The 23,268-nt window shown below is 39.2% G+C and overlaps 1 protein-coding gene across 1 annotated transcript in view; it reads right to left on the reverse strand.

The window, feature by feature from the left end:
• Nucleotides 1-21,473, reverse strand: part of LOC114131881 (B-cell lymphoma/leukemia 11A) — a 33,000-nt gene extending 11,527 nt beyond the window's left edge. The window contains exons 1-2 of the mRNA XM_050201644.1: nt 20,726-21,473; nt 5,188-5,715 (exon numbers count right to left, since the gene is read on the reverse strand). Of these exons, the coding sequence (XP_050057601.1) occupies nt 5,188-5,715; nt 20,726-20,762 (565 nt within the window). The 5' untranslated portion in view covers nt 20,763-21,473. The remainder of the gene's footprint in view (nt 1-5,187; nt 5,716-20,725) is intronic.
• Nucleotides 21,474-23,268: the final 1,795 nt, after the last annotated feature.

Consider the following 23,268-nt stretch of genomic DNA (forward strand, 5'->3'; position numbering starts at 1 on the left):
TAAATCTATGAAACTATAGGTACACATAATATATTGTAGTTTTGTATCGATTTTTTTTTATTTCTAGAAAACTTTATAATTTAGATATTATGTTTATATTGATCGACATTTCGACAATATTTAAATGTAGATAATAGATAGCTATATATAATATATGGGGTATATAGTGGACTTGTAATGTCTACATACGATGTGTGCGCGTGCGCTAAACCAACGACGTACGATGAATACGTAAGTACGCGCCTATATACCCACGTTCATATCACGATGATATTATTATTATAATCGAAATTCGTGCGAATTCGGAAATTAAAAAAATAGCACGACAAACGATTTCTAGTCCTAAAATATTATTGGTACGTTCGTTTTTCGCCAACGAAAGTCACGTCCGGCTTTGGAGGCAGCGCATGTATAATATTATCTATAATATAAAACACGTGTCGTGGGTGTCTTTTATTATATATAGGTACACGTTATAAATATTACGTATATATTTATCATATATAGATACGAACGATGATGCGCCCGACGGACTGTGTGCATAATATAATAAAATGGGTAAGGTCCTAACCATGTGTGTGTGTGTGCAGACGGACACAACTGTAATATTATGTACGCTGACCATGACTGCAGTTGATGTACACGGACCGCTGCAGCAAGCCACGTCCGCCCACCGACGAGATTATATTATTATTATTATTATCCGGCGTGCAACGTTTACACTGTTATTACTCATTAGATTTTTAAGTCGTGTGACGACGGCCGATATAATAATAACATAACGGCGTTTAATATTATTATTGTCGTCGTCGCGCGTTTAATCACTTTGATATTTAAATTTATTTTCTTCTCTTCAACAGTCGCGGCGGCGTACACAGTCCGTCCGTACACGTTATAATGCGTTATTATTATTATATCGTACTTTCCACGGTCGTGACCCGTCGCGTATAATATAATATAGTGTATAGAGACGGTGAAAAAAAAAACGGAACGACGACGTGGATATCGCGTTAAATATTAAAAAAAAAAAAAAAATTCGTTATTATATTGTCCGTGTCATTTTTCGGAGCGAGGACGACGAAAACAAAAATAATTACGCCGCCGACGCAATAACAATATTGTTGAAATAATAATAATATAGGCAATCGTATCGATATTATACAGGGGAAACGATCCGGGAAACGCGTTTACGGCGATATACCTACCGAGTCGGTCGTAAATACAAACTCGGTCGTGGTAGGCACCTAAATAAATAATATATACCTACCTACGACGTTCGTCGTCGTATAGTAGTTATAGTAGTCGTCAACGTCGTCGGGTTAGGTTATGCACGCCGCCGCCGCGTCCCTGACACGGTTTAGTGACCACACCGGCGGCGGCGTAAAGGGAAAATGTGTATAGGACTAAGTACGAACGATACGCAGTGACGAAACGATGAGCGCAACCGTGTTGTACGCCGCCGTCGCCACCTCGTGCGCGTATATATACATATTATAGTCCTCATCGTCAGAGTCGCCGCCACGCCGTCCTTCGGGCGTCGTGACCCGCAGTGTCGTGGGAAGCCCGCGGGCCGTAACGACGTTTTCACATATTATATTATTATTATTATTTTAATACTTTAGAATATTATTATTATATATATATAAATACGTAAATATAATATGTATCGTAAGCGTGTTTGAAATGTGTGAATGTGTGTGTGTGTGTGCACTGTCCGTTCTGCCACTGTCGCCGTTTGACGGACGGACGCGAATGCGAAAAATAATCGCTTTTAATTCGAACGGATCGCCGCCGGACGACAGCGAGGGTCACTGTGGCAGTTATAGCTATTACATACGTATATATATATTATATATAATAATATGCAATGTGCGCGAGTATAATACATCACGATGATGAGTGTAACGCGCGGTGTTCGATTTCTATACGATATACTAATTGGCGATATATACGACGACGACGATCGTTTGTATACAATCAAATAATAATAATAATAATATAATCCGTGCGGGCGGCGGCGGCGGCGGTGTTTACGGTCCGATAAACACGACGGTGGCACTTGTGTGCATATAATACGGACGCGTAAAAAAAAAAATAAAATTCTGAATGACGCAACGGAGAAAGGGTGAAATATATTATGTCGTCGTTCCCGCGGGGGCCGGTGAGCGGCAATAATATGTGTATATAGCTTATAAAACAGTTGTGCACGGGAGTCCGAACTGGACAATGGGCATACGGCCGACTGTCAATCCTCTGGCATCGGCGGTGGCGATGGGGTTGCGCGACTACAATGTCGGGAGAGACTGTCTTTATAGACGCGCGTGTAGCGGATCAACGAAAGGGTTAATTTCGACCGTCGACCGTCGATGACCTTAGTATATGTATATAAATATGAAGTATATGCGCGAATCGTTAGGTTATATTATACAGTCGTTTCCCCCAGTTTAAACGCACATGACCAGAGAACGAAAACGCAATAGGTACACGAAAACGAAATCGGCTCGAGTCTATAATACATTACTCTGTCGCTAATAGACAAATCGCACTCGGACTTTCGTTTTCGTTCGCCGCTATCCTCTTCGTCTATTGTAAGTACCTACCTATATACACGCGTGGCGTGCCTATATCGCAGCCGTCGTCGCTTGACCTCAAACCGTCCATCTCTCTGCGGCGCATTATTATTACTATTATTTACTTCTCTAGCGATCATTGATGATGATATTATAGACATAATATTAAAAGGGTTTATTTGCACGACGTCATGAGCATCAAGTATAGTCGCTGCAATCCCTTTGAGAAATGACGTTTGTATTTCGGATGCACTCGGCGTAGATAAATATAATATATTTTATTAAATCGCCGTCACTGTCATCGTCGAAGTTTTACGCGGATGTGAGCGTTTACACCGGTCGTATTATTCTACTCTATTTTTTTTATTTTTTATTTTTTGTATTTTTTAATTCGAAAGGATTTCGCGCTCCCCGTCGCGTGGCCAAATGTCGTTCGTGTCCGGCGGCTATTGACGATTATTCGGCCGTTAAAAATGTGCGCCGCCCGAATAATAAGTTTCCCATGGACGTGCGCACAACTAACATTATTATTATTATTATTATTATTATTGTTGTCGAGTATATACTGCGCGCGAGAGAGAACGGACGGCCGAGGACGGCGGCGGCCGGTTTTCCCGGTTGTCGCGCGCGGATGCAATTAAAATTTGTCGCCGATCCAGAACGCGTCGATCCAGTGTGAAACGCGCCGCTAATGGGAAACAAGGTTGGATTTATCACTATTATTAGTATATTTACACCACGGCTGCAGCAAAGAGAGAAAAAATATATTATGTATATTATAATATAATTGACCAGAATAATAACGACGATAATGATAATAATATAACGCGACATAATGGAAATCTCCGCGTGGAACCCGATGAACCGAACGCGGCGGAAAAAAGGTCCTCTGGCCGGGCTAATGACTCGCGTTGTCACCTGGAGAGCTTCGCCGTCGTCGCAGTTTCCCTGTCTCCTCCGTCTCTATAATAGACGACGGTTTTTTTTTCTTTCAATTTTTCTTTTTATACTGTTTTCGCGGTCCGTTGCGCCTCGGTTGAGTTTCCACACGACGCAACGTCGTCGTGTCGTTTTTTCAGTTTTTTTTTTTTTTTTTACACGCGCCAAAATGTAGAACCCACGCACGAAATCAAGGACCTTTAATTATTATTATTTTGCTTTGCCTCTCTTTCCGACCGTCTTTCTCTCTACGGGCGGTTGCCCGTCACCTACAATTATTATAGGTGACGGCGACGACTACACCGCCGCGGTACCGGTTTTGTCGTGCCGCTGTTTCTATATTAAATAATATTTTTTCAAAGCTAATATATATATATTTATACAACGAGACCAAGACGAATTTACCGAAAATTAGCTCGAACGGTCGCCGCCCGTCATCTGCGGTCGCTGCCGGATAATGATAATCATCGATTTCAAAGTCGGCAAATATACCCTTTGATGTAGGACGTACGAGGAGCAGTCATTATCTTGTTATATCTTTGTCAAAATTGTTATTTAGAATTTCGAAAAAACTATAGATGTATTATGAACTATGATTATTCGTAGATTTTACGGTTTTAAGTGGTTGATATTACGGCAAATCGAATTAAGAGACGAGAGTCTTGTACAACAAATAAACGTTTTAATTTAAAACGTAAACGATAGGATTTAGAACGAATAGAATGATAGAACAAAACAAAATTCTTATTTACATAATTTACCATATATTACTGTATACGAATGTGTATTATTGTGTAGAATGTACTCGTATACATATAATAAATATATATATATATATAAGCACAAACGTTTTCTTTTATCACGACGAATAACGCGCGTGGACTGCAACACATACTTGTATAAGCAGCGAAGGACAATTATTTAAATTGTAGTTCACTTGACCGCGCGCGCACATAGTAATTTTGCTCCTGTCGCAACTGTGTAGATATTTTAGTATATTATATTGTTGTTATTTTTATTTTTATTATTGTTATTAAAAACATTCGTCGTGAATTTGATGAACAATTTCGTCGAGATGTTGAAAGATGTTTTGAAACGAATCGCAGCACTCGCTACTGCGGTAAACGATAAGATACCGCGTATATATAGGTACCTATACCTATAAAGTATAATTAAATTTAACCAGTACATAAATACGGAAAAATAAGGACGCCATCCTGACGATATAGACAACAATTCCAAAAAGAAGCATATCCCGTCGTCCTACACGTCAATCTAACATCATTGCTTATACGGAGTATTTGTGGGTCGGAAGGGGGTAGAACGAGATTATCTTTTTGTCATTATTTTTCTCGGAATATAATACACACGGAATATATATCTAGGGTGTACGAGATTTATAACATATTATTATGGTTTTTGCCGGCGGGCGTAAAACGAAATTCGACGACGGCACAATTGGACACGAGTGAGGAGGAGGAGACGAGTATATAACTTTTCAATTTCGTACGTTCGACCGAAAATTCGAAACCGATTGCATAACTTTTTCAATCACTCACCCAAAGATGAAAAAATATAATAATAAAGAATTCGTGTATAACAACCTACCCCGTTTGATTATATGTAATGTATATATATCTAACAATAATTTACAGAAAATAAAATAAGCGCAACGTACCTGAGTTGGTGGTGTTGGATTCGGCATCGACGCAGGACAATGCCGAGCGGTTGGACTTTTTGTAGCCCAAGTCTTCAGACGACTCGGATCCCTGTTTTACCCGTCCGCTCTTGGTGGCGGCGGCACTGGACTTTTCGTCTTCGGAACTCGCGTTACCATCTTCGCCACCGTTGTTCCGGTCGGATGTCCGCTTGGGCGTGCTGGACGGCGGTGGTCGCCTGTGATGATGATTATGATTATGATGGTGGTCGTCGGCACCAGCCGGTGACTGGGACCGGTGGTGTGACTTCGCCTTAGCCGCTAAAAGACCGTTGTCCAGTGGTGGCTGTGATGGCGGTGGTGGTCCGGCGCAGTCGTCGCCACTGTTGCTGTTGCAGTTGGCAGCCAGCGAGTCTTTGCTGCAACCGGTCATCTTGTGCTGCACGAACCGGCATATGTCTGATAATAGGAACACTCTTTGACACTGACCACATGTCAGCAGGTCTACCTGATCGGTTCCGATAGTGCTGTGTGTCGGGTCCGTATCCGCTAAAAATAGAAAAGGAAAATCCATGAAAATTGTTGTATAATACGAATATGATATATTTAATATTTATTACTAACAATCGGGTTGTATATTTTAAGTATATCTATGGGTTTTTACCTACATTTTTATTTAAAGTATATATGAAAACTACAATAATTATAGACGCTAGTAAAATATACGGCATTTGTTTAGCGAACAGAAAGATTCTGTCGGAAAATTTAAATACGTAGGTAGTTGGTTAGATTATACAAGTCCGATATATTATTATACCTATACTTAATCAAACACCCTCGAAGTATTCAAACGATGATGCCGATCTATAGCTTATTGTCATTATTGTTTGGTGATGTGCACGAGAGCACCGGACGTCGTCCATTTTGAGTTCGATCGGTGGTTTTAATGATGAAAATCAATAACCATTCAATATCCATCCCCTCCTTTCCTATATTTACGGTCTCTGTATCATGTACATCGTTTGTGTATTTTTTTTTTTGTTTCGCGCCCCGTCGAAAAACACAATATGAAATCGTCCATCAGTAGCAAGTACAATAATAATAGTAATAATAATGGCAACGATGAGGACGTCGATGTGTGGTCGCAGCGCAAATTAGTTTAGTTCTGTTTGAGGGTTACAACTGCGGGCGGAGGGGGCGCCGCCGTCGCCGTCGCATACAGAACGCTACTTATCGCGATGACGCGTCAGAGGTGATCACACACACACACACCACACTTACAATACTTATGTTACCATCATACGACATATATAATATATATATTTATAAAATGTGGGTGTATGTTGTGAACCGTGACGGTTTCGGCATCACGAATATAGGCCCTATTAGGTGTTGATCGTTAAAAGTTGATCGACAAAAAAGAATTTTCACAATATATATATTATTTTATATTATGATATTATATCATAATATATTCACGAAAAGGTGTTCGAATATTTTTTATACAATAAACGGGTGAGGAATATTTTTATTTTTACTCCAGAAGACGATTATTCGCGGGAACAAGGAAGAGAGGAAAATAATCAATAATTGAACGAATTTCAATATTTTTCCACATAATAATATCATAATATATTATTATTATATACGACACCGCCGGGATAATATAATATAATATTATATTATAAAACTGACCTTGGACGGCGATACGAAAATAAAATCGTGAATATAATAATATATACCTATGTATAATATAATGCGTTCGACGATGCGCGATGCTGTCTCCATAAATCGTTTCCGATAACCCGGAAATCCGCCATTTATATAATATATTATTACGCGCTTGTACGATATATTTACGTCTCGTTTAGAAAGAGTGGTTCTCTTGTACGTTAAAACCTACTTCACTGCAACGGTTCTGCAGTGTCCGCACGACGATGTCCCTAATAGTTTTTAATCGCTTTGCAGGGGCCGGGGATATTGTTTAAGCACTATACTGGATGAGGGACGGAAGAGGCAGGACCGTTTGTATATAATATAATACCCGACAAAAGTGGCAAACGTGCGTTTGACGTGAAAATCTCGGACGGCAATATCGTATGTATTATATATATATGACCCAAATATACGATTTACACAACGATTTTCGTTATATACCACACCGGGCGTACACATATCGTTGCTCCACACCACTCCACAAACCTACGTGTATATACCATTCACACGCACACACACACCCACAAACACACTGGTGAAGACCTTAAATGCGTCTAATGGACACTCGCCGTACACAACATGTAATATATATATATATATATGTGTATAAAAATGAATATAGGCGAGCACACGGTGAAAAATCCCGTGGGGTAGTGTTTTTGTTTGCCCGAGGGGTGCGTCCGCCGCTCGGGCACCGGGGCGAAGGGTGTAGCAGAGCACGTATAGATGTATAGAGGACGGCCACAAACATCTGCGCGCTATACACAATACAATATGCACCCGCTGCGAACGTGAGTAGCTGCAGTGGCGGCGACGGCGATGGTCATTGGTCAGATCGATTGGTCATCCGGTCAGTTTTGGTCAACGCCCCAGGCCCGCGCACCCCCTCTTTTGAGGGATGTAGCCGCCCCACCGACGCCGGGGCGGTGGTCAAATCCGCACGAGGACTTTTCCACCGCTTCCGGACCATTGTGTACACACGTACGCGTATATATGTATATTTTATTAATATAATAAAATATATATTTGTTTCGTTTTATATTTTTCACATATTTTCACAGTGTCCGGGTTGTCTTTTGTGTTACATATTATTATCGTTTATCATATTATACTTATACATATAAAATATTATATGTTAGGTCGTCTGTCATACGTCCCCGCAGTCGTTTGACTTTTCGAAAAATAAAAACCCGCATTGTCGGTTGCAAGACTCCCCGTCGGTGCCAGGAAATTACAGCTATCTGCCGCCGGTTTGTCGTTGTGCACAAACACACCAGCTATACTACACCACCATCATCATGGCCCACCACCCACCCCCGACAGACAACGCCAAAAGTCTACGTCCGGATTCAAAAAAGCGAAATAAACAAGAACCGTATACCACTTCAAACGTATATAATCGTATATACGCACACACGGGCATTATACAGACATTACACAGCGTATACAAACAACGCGCGGTGTACGTATAATATGCGTTTTACCGGACATGACCACCTTTTATTTTTATTATTTTTTTCACTATTATTATTTATCTATTTTACCAGAAAATATTATATAAAGTATAAACCTGCTCCGGTTTGTTCGACTTAAAAAAAATGTCTCCATTGTTTTTTTTTTTTTTTGCACTCTTGCCTCCGTGCGTAGGTACGTTCGCTCGCCGCAATTATTACTGCCCGCTATAAATTACATACGTGTATAAGTACCTCTATACGTACGTAATCACGTATTACTCGGGTGATTGATCGCCGTCCGACCGGCCGATCGATCGATCAATCATTCGGATCGCGGCGATCCCGGCGGCGTCGGCGCGTTGGTTACCGCATGACACAATCGTAATGCACCGCGCGCGCGATGTGTATATCTACAATTGCAGCTAGAGTGTGTACACTTTGCAAAACATATATCATACTTTCTCCTCTCGACCGCCATTGTATGCTATATTTACCTGAGCCGTAAACTCGAAATAGATTTTCCCCGTTCAACGCCACGGCGACAGTTATTTTTGAACTTATTATTACGCGCACCCGTCGAATTACCACGGATTATATTTTTACATTACGATAAACGTACATCACAGTTATAATTTTATTATATCAGGTCGCTGTTGTTTATAAGCATATAATATTCACTGGTAATATTGTGCAGTGCACGTAAATAATAATTGTCAAATTGGGAAAACCAGTAAATACCTACCGTTAAAAGTGTGCTAGCCTCTACGCGTATAATACGCAGGAAGAGAGGATTATTTGAGATGTACAGGTCATATATATTATGCCTACACCCTCCGGAAAATAATAAGCACTGCACGCAGCAGACGCACTCGAAACTCGCGCACACTTGGCCTATGACATACGACTGTAGTGCAATGGCAACGGTTTTACGGGTCAGATGTAAAAATGAAAAAAGTACCGTATATAAATACGTGGTCTAAATGGCTAATATATATGACATTAAATAAAGAGTAAAGGCGACGGTATTGTATTATACCTACAAAGGCGCTGCGGTGGTCGTCACCGATATATATACACACACACACGCACATATAGTGGGAAAACGTATTTAACAGTATAAGGGGCGATAGAAATGATAATGACATGAAAGGAAGTGCTGCTCGACGTGCTCGTATACTCTCTCTCTGCCTCTCTCGTATATATGAGTTTATACATATACTTACATACACGTGTGTGCTTGCATATAAATCTCGTCAGTCGCCACCGCATTACCGAGCGCGTCCGTGCCATCACTTCCTCGGCCGCCGCCGTCCCGACGCGTAAATAATATAATAATAATATATCGCGCGTAGGAAATAGGGTAAATAATATTACTTATCGTTTCGGTAAAATACTATAATATTATTTTAAACAACGTGCAAGCATAGATTATGATGGCCGCACACCACTATATATACATGCGGGGCAATAAAATCTCTCACCTACGATGAATATAATATTTTAATATGTAACATTGCGTTTGCACAGCTGTCCCCGGCCAGTTGTCGGTCGCCCAGCAGAAGCCACGTATGACGCGTACATATTATTACTATTATATACTTTGTGTGCCCCCTTTGGCGTTTTGATCTATCGGCCAAACTGTGTAAACTGTCGCAAACGCGCGCGCGCGCGAACACACAAGCACACATACTATGTGTATTATGTACACGAACCGTGCGGGTCCCCCCTGGGCGACGACATAGCATAGGTAAAATCATATTACATCATATATATATTATATATATATATGTGTGTGTGTGTAGGTAGTAGGTACGTTTGTGTGAGCGACTGTATTCCGGTAAACGCGATTAGAACTACTCGCACGCACACACATGCGTGGCGGTGACCCGACAACAACAGCCAGAGGGACGATTTTTATTGGTTAATTCGATTGGCGACGACCCCGCGGGACCTTCGCCACAAATGCACGACGACAAAAAGACCAGAACGACCAGATGAAAAAAAAAAAACACTTCGTCAAACTTTTGGCCTCGGGAAACATTTTTTTCTTCTTCTCGCCTTTTATTTTATTTTTTTTCCCACAGGACTTAATTGAAACGCGAACGAAAAACCGCCTGCACCTGCACCCCACACCGCACCGCACGGCACACGCGGAAAAACTCGGCTCGCGGATGTCCTCCGTTCGCGCGCCCGCAATAAACAACTTAAAAGGACGCCCGACCGATGTAATTGCCGGAATTTTACGACCCTCGCCCGGTTGGCATCGTGCCGGAGCTCGTACACCGAGATTAATAATAATTTTCCACGAGGGAAACGCGTGAGGTTTCTATTAAAAAGGACGACTTTTCGATTTTCTGTATACCAGAAACTATAATAAATATATATATGTGTATGTGTGTAATGTATATATATATATATATAATACCACCATCTTCCGCAAGCCCCTTAAACGTGGACGTTATCGGGTATCGTATAGTCGTCGTGAGCCCGCCACACAAATTGGACCGATATTTCTATTTATTATTTGTACGCGAATTAATGGACTTTGGAGGATTACAATCGACAGGCGCGTTCGCCCTTCGGATTCATATTCGTATATATACATATACATATATATATATTTATCATATTCTGTGCGCGGGCGTTCGCTCTCTTTCTCTCTCTAAATGTATATAATAATTTCGATCGTCCGCGAACGACAACAATACGTCTACTACGTACCGTGTGCACGACGACATTTTGTAGTCGGGGTGGAAAACATAATTTTCTAAATGGTAATATTATATATTCGTTACGGCGGCGCGGATAAACCGTATGCACCAAACTGCATATTACGATAATAAAAATATATATAATATGTAAGTAGAATATATATAGGCGAGCGGTGACACAATCATCGACCAACGATACGGTAACAATATAATGATAATAATAGTACGAATAGATTTGAGAATTTGCTCGGAAATAATTTAATGTTCGTTCGTCGCCACCGGGCATTATTACGATCATCGAGTATCGTGGGCCACACACGAGTACACGACCAGCGTCGTGTACACCGTTTAATATAATGTTCTTATTATTATTATATATATATACGTACGTTACGGGCACACATAACATATATTATTGTATATATAGATAGTCATGTGACAATCCGTCTCGCGCGTTCGCGGACGATATCGATCTCTGAATATAATTTACCGACGACGTCAACTGGTTTCGCCCGCGGCCTTGCAGGTTTAAGCGCGCGGAGAGACCGGAGTCGTCGATATTCAATAATATCTCGGAATAATCGATTCTCGGCCCGGTCGACTTGCCTACATGTGTTGTACCTATAGCTTGGTATACCTATGGAGAGGTATGCGTATGGAAAATGGAACGAGTGAAAAGTCAATCGATTGCGAATCCGTACGGCTCGTTATATTATATATAGGTATACGGTAAGGTAATGATATTACAAAACGATCGTTTTGTCGTGCGCGATGTGTCGAGGTTTTACAAACACAATATAATATGTTATGGTACACACATTGCAGTGTGCATTGTGACGCGACCGCGGAATCTGGAAAAGCTATACTGCAGTATTATTATCATGACGCCATCACGATATTGTTACACTATTATTATGTTATAGGTATCGCGCTACTGACCGAAACGCGTTTTTTTCTCTATTTTTTATATTATGTTTTAATGGGTTTCGCGGACGAGGGTTTTACGAGCAGGGACGACGATTATTCATTCCAATAGTGCGTACAACTGCCCGCAGCGCCGCACGTTTATCCGCGTCACACCGATAACGCGCGCGCGTATAAAACAATCGCGCGATTACAATTTATTATTATTATTATTATTATATTCCGTCGCGTAATCGATCGATTTGGATTATATTATTGCGACCGTGCAGCGAGCAGTAGTTGTTTTTTTATTTTTTATGACCGATTGTGCGCGCGTATACATGATACGCGTGGTGGCTATATAATATACCCGACACAATAATGTAATAAACCACGGCAATAACAATGAGAAAAATTGAAAAAATTTGCGCGTAGGTAATTATACTGTTCGGCGTGTGTATATATTATAAAAATATAATAGACTTTTCGATAAGCGCTACCGACCGGTAGCAGCGCGGCGTCGGTGACGATATATAATATAAAATTATGAAGAATATAAAGTATATACGTATATATATTATATAGGTACGTGTTTACAACTGCAGGTGTGTGGTTATTGTGTTATATTCGTGTATATATGTATACAGTATAGGTGCAAAAACGTAACGGTATACGGCATGCAGTCGTATTCTGCAGGTAGGTATATATAATACGCGCGTTTGCATTCTGTATTATAATATTTTACATACATATTTTGGCGTCGATGCGCACAGGTAGCGGTTCCCACGCGGCGGGGGTGACGACGGTGGCCGAATGGTTTGTATTTTTATTCAGGTATATGGTAAACGTGGGCAGTGTTATCCGCGGACGCATTATTATTATTTATTATTATTATTATTATTGTATATATTAATAAACGCGAACGGTCCGCGGCTGAAGGTCGGGTTCGGGTCGTCGTGAGATTGTCGCGGACAATGACGTGCGCGTCAAAGGGTTGTGTCGCGCCCATTCATTGTGACGGCGTTCCCACGGAAGCCGGACAGGAGTCGACCGACCTACAACGCGTGTAGTATTATATACCTACACTACCTACCTATATATAATACACGCGTGTAAAAGACGTGTTTCTCCCGAATTATATGGATATTATTTTTGGTAGAGAACATCGTCCGCCGTCTGTCGTCGTCCGTGCGAATCTGACCCGTTCGCGAGAGAAGAAAACAAGGGGGTGGGTTTCGCGATTTTCGATTATTAACGATAATAATAATATCCGCACAACAATATCGTACCGTGAGAGACTTGTGGACATCGTATTATTCACATATAGGTAAGTATTATAAAATGTACCTGCAGCAGCCGTCGAGGCAGTGTCGTCGATTACAATAATAACACGACAATATAATATATATGTTTGTTGTAAGCGCGTCCGCGGTGTATATTATAAGTGCCGCGTGGGAGTTTTTCTTTTTTTTTTTTTGAAAAATAAACCATAAACTTTTGAGCCGATTCGGTGTTTTTTTCGGTGTCGTTTCGAAGGCGCGGCGGCGGCGGCGTTTGTCGCGCGTAGATCGGTAGCCCGACACACGCCTAACCGGTTACCACGCGCGAGGGGGGCACGCGCGGTACCCGCTTAAAAAAATAATAATAATAATAGAAACGACCAGTAACTACGATATTATTATTGTGCAGGTAATCCGGTTTCGGCGCCCGTTCGCCCCTTCATACGGATAATGATATGTAGGCTCGTGCGCGATGATAATATAATATCATGCCGGAAGAAGATCTCGAGCGCGAGTCGGTCGCGTGCGCTAGGTGCGCGGCTCATTATTATGCGAGTTTATTATTATTATTATTCCTATCGTCGACGACGTCGGGAGAGAATATTATAATATACATGCGCATTATATCGTACTAGATAGACGGGCGCCGCACACCTGGACTATCATGTGCACCGTACCTATATATCTATATAATATAATATAAAACTACTGGTAATACTACTCGCGAGCGCCGGTGCAATAGCTCACAACTGCAGTAGGTATACAATATATTATAATATTATTATTGTTATAACACATACCTAATATTTTAATTATTATTTTTTTTAAGTATAAAAACACACCGTAGAGTGGTGTACGCGTGCGCGCCACGTTTTGTACACACAAATAATATACACTGCAGGTAGGTAAGTACAATATAGGAGGTAGGTATTATAGGTACGCGAATGTGTCTGCTGTATAAACGTCAACGTTATCCGCGGGTCTGTGCGGCCGCCGCGATGTTTAAACGACGTTGTACGCGTTTCTATATATCAGCTTTAGCGGAAAAAAAGACAGAAAAACTGACAGCCGAGACATATTTTACTCGTATCGCGTGTTATTATATCGTTGTCGTGACGGTATTGTACACATCGCGCGCACATCTGCAGTCGTCGCGTAATCGGCATTTCCGGTCCGGTACGCTTCGCGCAAAGTCCTGCAGGAAGTACAAACATATTATATGGTTGTTGCTGTCCCGCTACTGAATGTTTTCGTCGCCCCGTATACTACAGTCTGCACACGTGAGAAATGGATGTGCGCGGGCTTGTGCACGGCGATGATCCCGAATGAATAATGATGACGATGACGCTATGTATATATATATAAGTCTGTGCGTGTGTGTATGTGATACGTATTACATGTCCATGTGTATTATATACATAGGACATCTGCCAGGTTTCTCGGATTTCGTCGGGCAGATATTTTGGTATATTATTCGTTTTTTTGTCTTCTCGACGATTTTTTTCTCTCGTTTTCCATCTTCTTCGGTATATAGACGCGTTGCGGTGCATGTGAAAATACATAACGCGTGTGACTAATTAGGTCGGCAATATGGCCGACGACGGTGTTATTGGGGATTGGGCAGAGACGCGAAACAGTTGCGAAACGAATTCCGGTACGGAAACCCAATGAGGCGAGTCCCGCTGCGGGCTGGTGGTGGAAACGCAACAAAAGGTACTTCTGGCCGCCGCCCGCGGTGGCGGTGTGTCCGTGGAGTTTTTTTTAAATAACTATTTCGGTTTTTTTATTTTTTATCCGTCCACGTTCAACGTTCGGTAAACACCGCCTCCTTGTAGCCACCCCTACCCAACACCACCACACCTACGACACTGCTGCGGTCCACGCACCGTCACCTATAAGACCACCACCGCGAGTTTACGCACTGCACGGTTTTCTCATTAGCCGTCGTTTCTGAGGTATATATTTATACACACACACACACATATATATACCTAACCGATACGCGACGGTATATGCGCGAGTATAAAGAAAATACTAGTAGTTTTAAAAAAATTATATTTTTTTTTTACGTTTCTTCGGCAATCTATATACCCAAGCAGCACGTTTCCGATCGTTTCCTCTCGATCGGCGTTTCCCACGCGACGTCGGTGATCGGGACGACGAAATCATTAGGGTTTTTTTATTCGACAATGGTCGCGCGAGAAGGCGTAATTGCGATTGTTTAATGTGGCTTAACGGTCTCTCATTGTATGTAAATGGCACGCACACACGGTGCAGCCGAACGGCGACACGAGCCCCGAAAGAAAACAAACGATAATAAAAAAATATATAATATACTTATACATAGGTACCTGTATGGCTGTATATGTATATTAGATACACGTGTACCTAATATGTTTGTATGTATATAATATAAATAGAAAAAACGAATTAGCCTAATAACGTTATCCAGAAGGATGCGGCGGCATTTTCCCCTACCGCGCTCTGCAGGATGGGCGTGCCGACGACGACGACGGCGGAATTGGGCTAGGCACGCGATTCTTTATTTTGACGACTCGCCACGGAATCAATTGTTTTTTTATTATTTTATTATTATCGCCGTCATTATTTACGCTTACTTGAATATATAGCTGCATTTATAACGTATCTGCTTGTGTTTTTTTATTTTTTATCGAACCGATAGGTATATCGTAAATCAGTAAACTGTCTCTCTACAATAGAAGGTTATTATGTAATATCTTATTATGGTAACATTGATAGGTGATGTGTAACTACACACATTATGATATACCAAAAACTTCAGAGTTAAACAAATTGACAGACAGTGTATTGTATATGGTCGACTACTCTGAGAACTCGTCATAAAAAATTTTTGGGAGTTAAATGGTACGCTTAAAATCATATTCAATGATACGCATATAGGCACACCATATTATAGACTTTTATACGTAATTTATAATAAGTTTATACATAATTAAATTAATGTACAATAAATATATAGTAAAATGTATACACAAAAATACAATTTAACTTAAATTATACGCTCTATGATGCGTTTTTTGTCAAACCCTGGTCAAAAAGTGGCTGAAACACCCGATTTATGAATAAATACATAAGTACCTATTTTGCGAAGGATGCATTGGGTCACATGAAAGTTCGCCATCAACCAGGAGATAACGGCGGTCTTATTTTTTTTCATTTTTATTATAAAATTGTATGCAGCAATAACGAAAACCAACACATCTAATATTGTTATGCCACCTAATATCATAAAGAAGTACGCACAGCGGCAATTTCATAATCCTGTCGTTACTCGTTAGCAGTAAGAGTAATGGGCACCGATTATTATCGCATGATAATATAACATAACGTCCGATCACTGTAATCGTCTTGCGGACTCTGCCTAGCTATTTTTCAATGTTGAGAGTTGGCAGTTTCGTTAGCGATGACCATATATAGAAGGTAATCATATATAATGCCTTGCCCCTATTTGAACCTCGCGGGTGTGAAATACTTAAAGCCGCGGTATATAATACTTGAAAATATAATATAAGTATTTTTAACTAATAATTAGTCCTGAATGAAAATTTTAATAATTAATGGTAAAAATACATAAAAGTGGTATAGTTTTAATAAATATTCTTGCGACCGATTTTTAGCACCAAATTTCAAATCCTTTAACTATAATGTAGAAGTACAGATTATCCTTTAACATGCGTTTGTACTATATATAATACAAACATTTTATCTTCCGAACCGGTTTATTGATTTCAAAATTATTTTTCAAAATTACTTTAGCACGTATTATGACAATATAATTTAATATATTATATATTTATATATTATGAACGAGTTGTAATAAGGACAATCATAAAATCATCATGTTTTTTGCCTCTCCGATACGTGCAGCGTAAAGTGTGCGAGTGAATCACGTCTATACATATAATTATATACATTATACGCATAGTTCGGTCATCATATACGCGAGTAATGTCTCCGGGATAAAGTGTGAAATTTTGGCAGTGACGTGGTCTTATATATAATTTACATAATATAGGTAAACTGTAATTGAAAATGTAACGGTCGATTGTAGTTTCAACCGTATATGGGTGTATAATATGCAAAACTGATATAGTCTCGAACATTTAAATCGAGGTAATAGAACACTACATACGACTAACGGCGCACATAATGTATTATACATACAGGTACTTATATTGTATTATATAACATTATTATTGTCATCGTCTGACGGCGGTATCGCAGAGAAGGCTTTTCGGGATTTTCGTCCTTTGTGCAGCCGCTGCTGCCGCCACCGCTCTCCCGCCACCCCCGCGTGGGAGACCAGATACGCCGCCACGCCACCGCCGTCGCTCGTCAGAGTAGCCGTAATTGACCACATTCTCGCGGGTCAAACGGCGAGCGCGGTCTTCCCACGACGGACCGTTCATTAAACGCGGCCGAGCGCACTTACTCACGATGTACTATACCTATATGTGCGCAGTGTGTACACGCGACGACGACAAAATGCGTCTCGTTATAACCCGTTTATTATATACATTATACATATTATATGAGTATGTACACGAACACATACTCTTTTTTTCTTCTCCTCGTTTTTGCTTTATTATATTTGATATCAAGATGTATATTATACATACGGATTATAGCCCGTAGGTATACGTTCGTAAGTACAAAAACTGATATAGTAATAATATAATGCATACAATACGAAACATAAGCGTAAGCATCGCGTTATCGGGGACAACGGTCACGATACGAGTTCGAGATCTAAAAAATAAATAAAAACTGCGATTTGCGCGAGCCGCAATGTGCGGTATGGGATGTGATGGTTTTGGCGATGACAATAACGTGTGGGAACAGACATGATATAATACAGCAGTTTATTGTAAATGGTTAGGGTCGTTGTGTGCGATTAAAAATACACTACGTGATTCCTGCATGGATGATTTTATAAAATGGTACATATTAATGAAAATCGAAATTTGGAAACATTTTTTTTTTTGGCACATACAAATTAATGTATTACGTTAGTAATTATATAGATAAATTATATTATACTTAGGTTAGAATGACAGTTTGATTTGTATCTAATCACTCTTAACAACTTTAATTCCACAATTATGTCGATAAAACCGATCCCTAGTATCGATAATATTATTTCAAAAATAATTTTTACATACGCAGTAGCCAATAGGTACGCCAGTATTACGCACGTATTATTTTATATACCATGTAATATTATAATTTATAGGTGTAATTGTTACCGACAATAAACATATAACATTAACATGATTTATATTATAATATGATATATGTAATATGTGTAGTGTATTAGAGTAGGTACGTGGTGTAAAATATATTATACTCGGTAATAAATTTTATCATAAATACCACGAATTGCAAATTAGTACAGAATTAATATTTATTAGGTGTTTTAAGTACAGTCGCAACTGTTTAGTTTTTATCGATAATTTTCATTGAAAAATTTGTGAATCCAGAATTATTTTAACTATAAAGGTAGATACTTGCCAGAAATAAAAAAGTTATCAACATTAAAGATCGTCGATAAATCACTCAAAATCTGATGGTTGTATACAATTTCAGGTACGGGTTCTTTTTCACCAACTGTATGTTTTGGGTACGTAACATAAACAATAGCAATAATATTATGTATAAGATATAATAATAATACAACGTTTGGAGCACAATAATAACGAGTGTCCCGTCGACGGCGTATTGGTATAATAAGAAAAAAACAACAGGTAAAAAATTATATCGCGTCGTCTCGGACCTACCCACTTATCTCGTATTTTTCATCCAAGACTCTTATCCGAATATTATCGAGAAACACACACGACACTGAAACGCGTGTAGGTATTTTTGGACCTGCAGTATAGGTATGTCTGCATATAATGTCATTATATATGTTATGTGTACACACGGAACGCGTAAATGCGTAATCGACTACAGACAACACCGCGCATTACATGCCAAGCAGCTGATGCGTTCGCGGGGAGGGTGATCGTTCCACACCGTTCGGTTCTTTTTTTCCCCGACCGAAATTCGATAATAAATAAAAATACGGGTCAAGAGATCACCAACGGCATCGACGTTGGTACATGCATTTATAGTAACGATATTGAATAGTTAGAATTTAATATTATTAAATTATACTGTCTCTATACTACCGTTTTAATTATACATATAATATATTGAAATCACTCGACTCGTCAATTTGAGATATGATATTATGACGATGCCGAAGCAAATTAATGCAGAAAACTTTTTCGCGCGTGCGACGCGAATGCTTGTCGCGCTAAAATTTATCGCCACTCCGTGAACTGGAGTAGCTAACTGACGACGGCGCGACCGGCCAGACAACAATTACCGGCATGCAGTGAATTACTGTCATAATATGTATATATAAATTAATTTTCACATATAATATTATTAAAATATATTACACACCGCACACACATACACAAGCAACATAATGATAAATATATTATAATATATATATATAAACCTAAAATGTTGTTTTTTCTTTTCTTTTTTTTTTTTTAATCCCTGACCTATAATTTATGAATGAACGGCCACTGTACGGTATATTTTTTTGCGATAAAATAAACAAATTACCAATTCCAATTTATATAAGATAATAAAATTATTATTTCAAGTATTTTATTACCTACATGCGTTCATGATAAATTCTTACGCGCCATAATAAATTTAAAAATAACTATAGATTTATTATGTATACTTGATGGAAATTTAAAAATGCATCTTTAGTTATTTAATTTCAATATCAGGATTAATTACATGTATATATAAATAAAAATAAAAATAAAACATTTTTACCACATGTAATTATTTTTTATTAATTATTTAAAATTAATTTATATTTTAAAGATACCTATATAGATATTGAAGGAATTTTTAAGTTTCTTATTAATTTAATTTTAAATTATTATATCCTGCTCCTCGTTCTGCTCTTAAATATATAAGTATAATGTTGGAGTACTACTGATGGACAAAATCATCACGCATAATTTATGTTTTTATTTTTTTCACTGTAACCATATAGAATTACTTCTTATAGAAAAATAATTTTAAATAAAATATTTGAATATTAAAGCATGATAATGAAATCTAAGATGATAGTATAGAAAATTGCGTATTTTTTATGCATTATTTATACATGAAAATAAATGGTAGGTAAACATAATTTGTATTATTCCGTATTTCATTTTAAAGTAAATAAATGAGAATCCTTGAAAACCCGAAAATAGTAATTTTACTAATATATATTTTTGAGCCTACCTAGGCGAGTTTTTGTATGAATTTCGCGAATGAAAATAAAAAAATCGTGATAAAAATGCACAACATCCCCCATATGAAACGTAATTACCCATATTATGCTTATCGTAATACTACACTTAAAAACCCGATTAATGAAGAAAATCGTGCATACCTTGTGCGATACGAACTGCGGGCATTTTAATCCTCATGGTGAACGTAATCTTGACGGTTCCACCACGTTGGTTACGAAATTTTTCTCCTCATATAAACACCGACGACAGTGGTCGGTTGGTCGGAAAAACGTTGGCCGGAAGTCGGAAGTCGATCATTTTTCGACCGCGGTGTTCACATAATTATGTATAGTGTACGAGGTATAAATTTCGTAAATCGATTAAAAAAAAAAAAATAAAAATAAAAATAAGACGACACAAACTGACTTGTGTCGTGTCCGCGGAGTATAATATAGTATTCGCGTTGATATCGAAAAACGTCAAAGTGACCGTGGCGAGACGGTATAGTAAAAATAGTTTAATCAAACAAAAAATAAAAATAAAAAAATAAATAAACAAAAAAAGGAAAAACAATAAGTACGTTCGTATGCGATCGCAATATAATATTATTATACGTAAACCGAAAAAAAGCGTTCGACGGTATAAGTACACGACGATAATAACTTATATATTATTATCGGTTCTCGAGCGGGCGGACGGACGACGAGCGTCGCGCGTACGTAAGCGATGGCCGCGAGTGCCGGAATGACCACAGCACGCAGCGGTGCCGACGAGTGGACTGAGCCGTGCGGCGGCGGCGGCGGCGGCGGCGAGCGATAGCGCGAGCGTGTGGTGCGCGGTGCGTGTGCCGGTGTGGTGCGCGCGGGCAATGCAACCGCGTCCGAATAAATGCAAACTAAATGCCGGGAACCGCGCGCGCCGTCGGTTTGTCGGTAGCGCCGGCCGAATAGCCGCGTCCACTGCCGCCGTCGGCTCGGGTCGGCTCCGGTCGGCTCCGATCGGCGGGCCGCGCACACGCGACCTCTGGTCTCGCAACCGTCGTCGGCGCGCCGCAGTCCGCGCGCGACCGGGACGACGACGGCGGCGGTGGCTGCAAACGACGGCGCTACGGCGGCGGCGGCCGCTCGTCGTCCGTCGCGTCGTAGCTGCCGCCGATGGTGCCTGGTGGTGGTGGCAGCGTCGGTGGGGCCGCCGTGTCGCGCGTACGGACGTCCGTTGGGCATCCCCGACCGTAGTTGCCCGTCCCGCCGCTGCGCCGCCGACGGGCGCCCAACGCAATCGTCACGGCAACCGGTCACCACTCCCACTGACCAATCCTTTCGGCACGGCTGACCGTCCGCTGACCCCCGGCGCCCCCCCGCTCCCGTACGAACCGCGGCGGCGGCTGCCCGACCGGCCGTCGCGGCATATCATACGCACGCGATTGTTTCAACCCTTTTCCACACGCCCGCGCCGCGACCGTCGCCATTTTCTGGTCGCGCGCGATTTTTTTTTTCCGTTCGCATAATATTCGATTAGGTTTAAACGGTAATACTATTGTATAGGTAATTTTTTCATCGTGCAAGTCTCCGCAGTATATTATTATTATTATAATAATATTATTATTATTATAATATTTAAGTACGTCTATCATATTGTATATACGCGTTTCCTGTGATCAAAAAATGCGTCATTAATTTATAATTTGTTGTTCGTGGTATTTTGTTGTTATGTTATCGCGATATTATATTGGTACCTATTAAAAAACTTTTGGGTTACATGTTATAAATACATATACCAAAAAATTATAACCTGCTAATTAATTCATAATATAGACTATAGACCACTTGAAAAATTACTAATACATTAGTCAATATTAGTACATCAATAAATATATATTTTTATAATTTATACATATATAATATATATGTGTATATAAATGTGTTACACTTGGATATCACTTAACTATTAGCTATTTTTATACAATATACAGTAAATACCTTCTTGATATATAACAAAAACTTTAATATTGTACGGGTAATGGATCTCATTTATTAGGTCAACAAAGAATTATTATTTTTACATATATTTTAATATTTTATCTAATATATAATAGGTAGATATTATATAAAAAAGCTAAATAATAAAAATTGTACTTATACCTATAATTTAATATATTATTATTATTTTTTTTTATAAATAATTTGGTATTTGACCTGTACAATAATATATTAATATTAAATACGAATTATTATAATATATAATATAGTCCGTTTTTGAAATTATTTCTCACATTTTTTTTTTTATTATTATTCGGACATATAACTTGTAATTTTATAAATACATCAATAAAAAATAAATGTTTCTAATATACATCAGGGTTTTACTAATAGTCATTATACACCATCATCAGTACCTATTTAATATAATATAACACCTGTACGATGACCACTACACCAAGTATATATTATATATACGATATATATACCTGTTACCTATATTTGTTATATTATTTATTATAATATACTTGTTTTTATATGAATGATATATCAGAAAAAAACATAAAAAAAAATTAATAAAAAAAATGGCTTTATAATATTCAATTACATCGTATTAATTTCTATAATATTTCTATAATAAATAATAATATAGAAACTTGTATTTATATAATATAAAAAATACAATATATACCTATCCTATATACTATTCCCATACGCCTATATTA

This window comes from Aphis gossypii, chromosome 2 (genome assembly GCF_020184175.1).
Source record: "Aphis gossypii isolate Hap1 chromosome 2, ASM2018417v2, whole genome shotgun sequence".
NCBI classification, from domain to species: domain Eukaryota; kingdom Metazoa; phylum Arthropoda; class Insecta; order Hemiptera; family Aphididae; genus Aphis; species Aphis gossypii.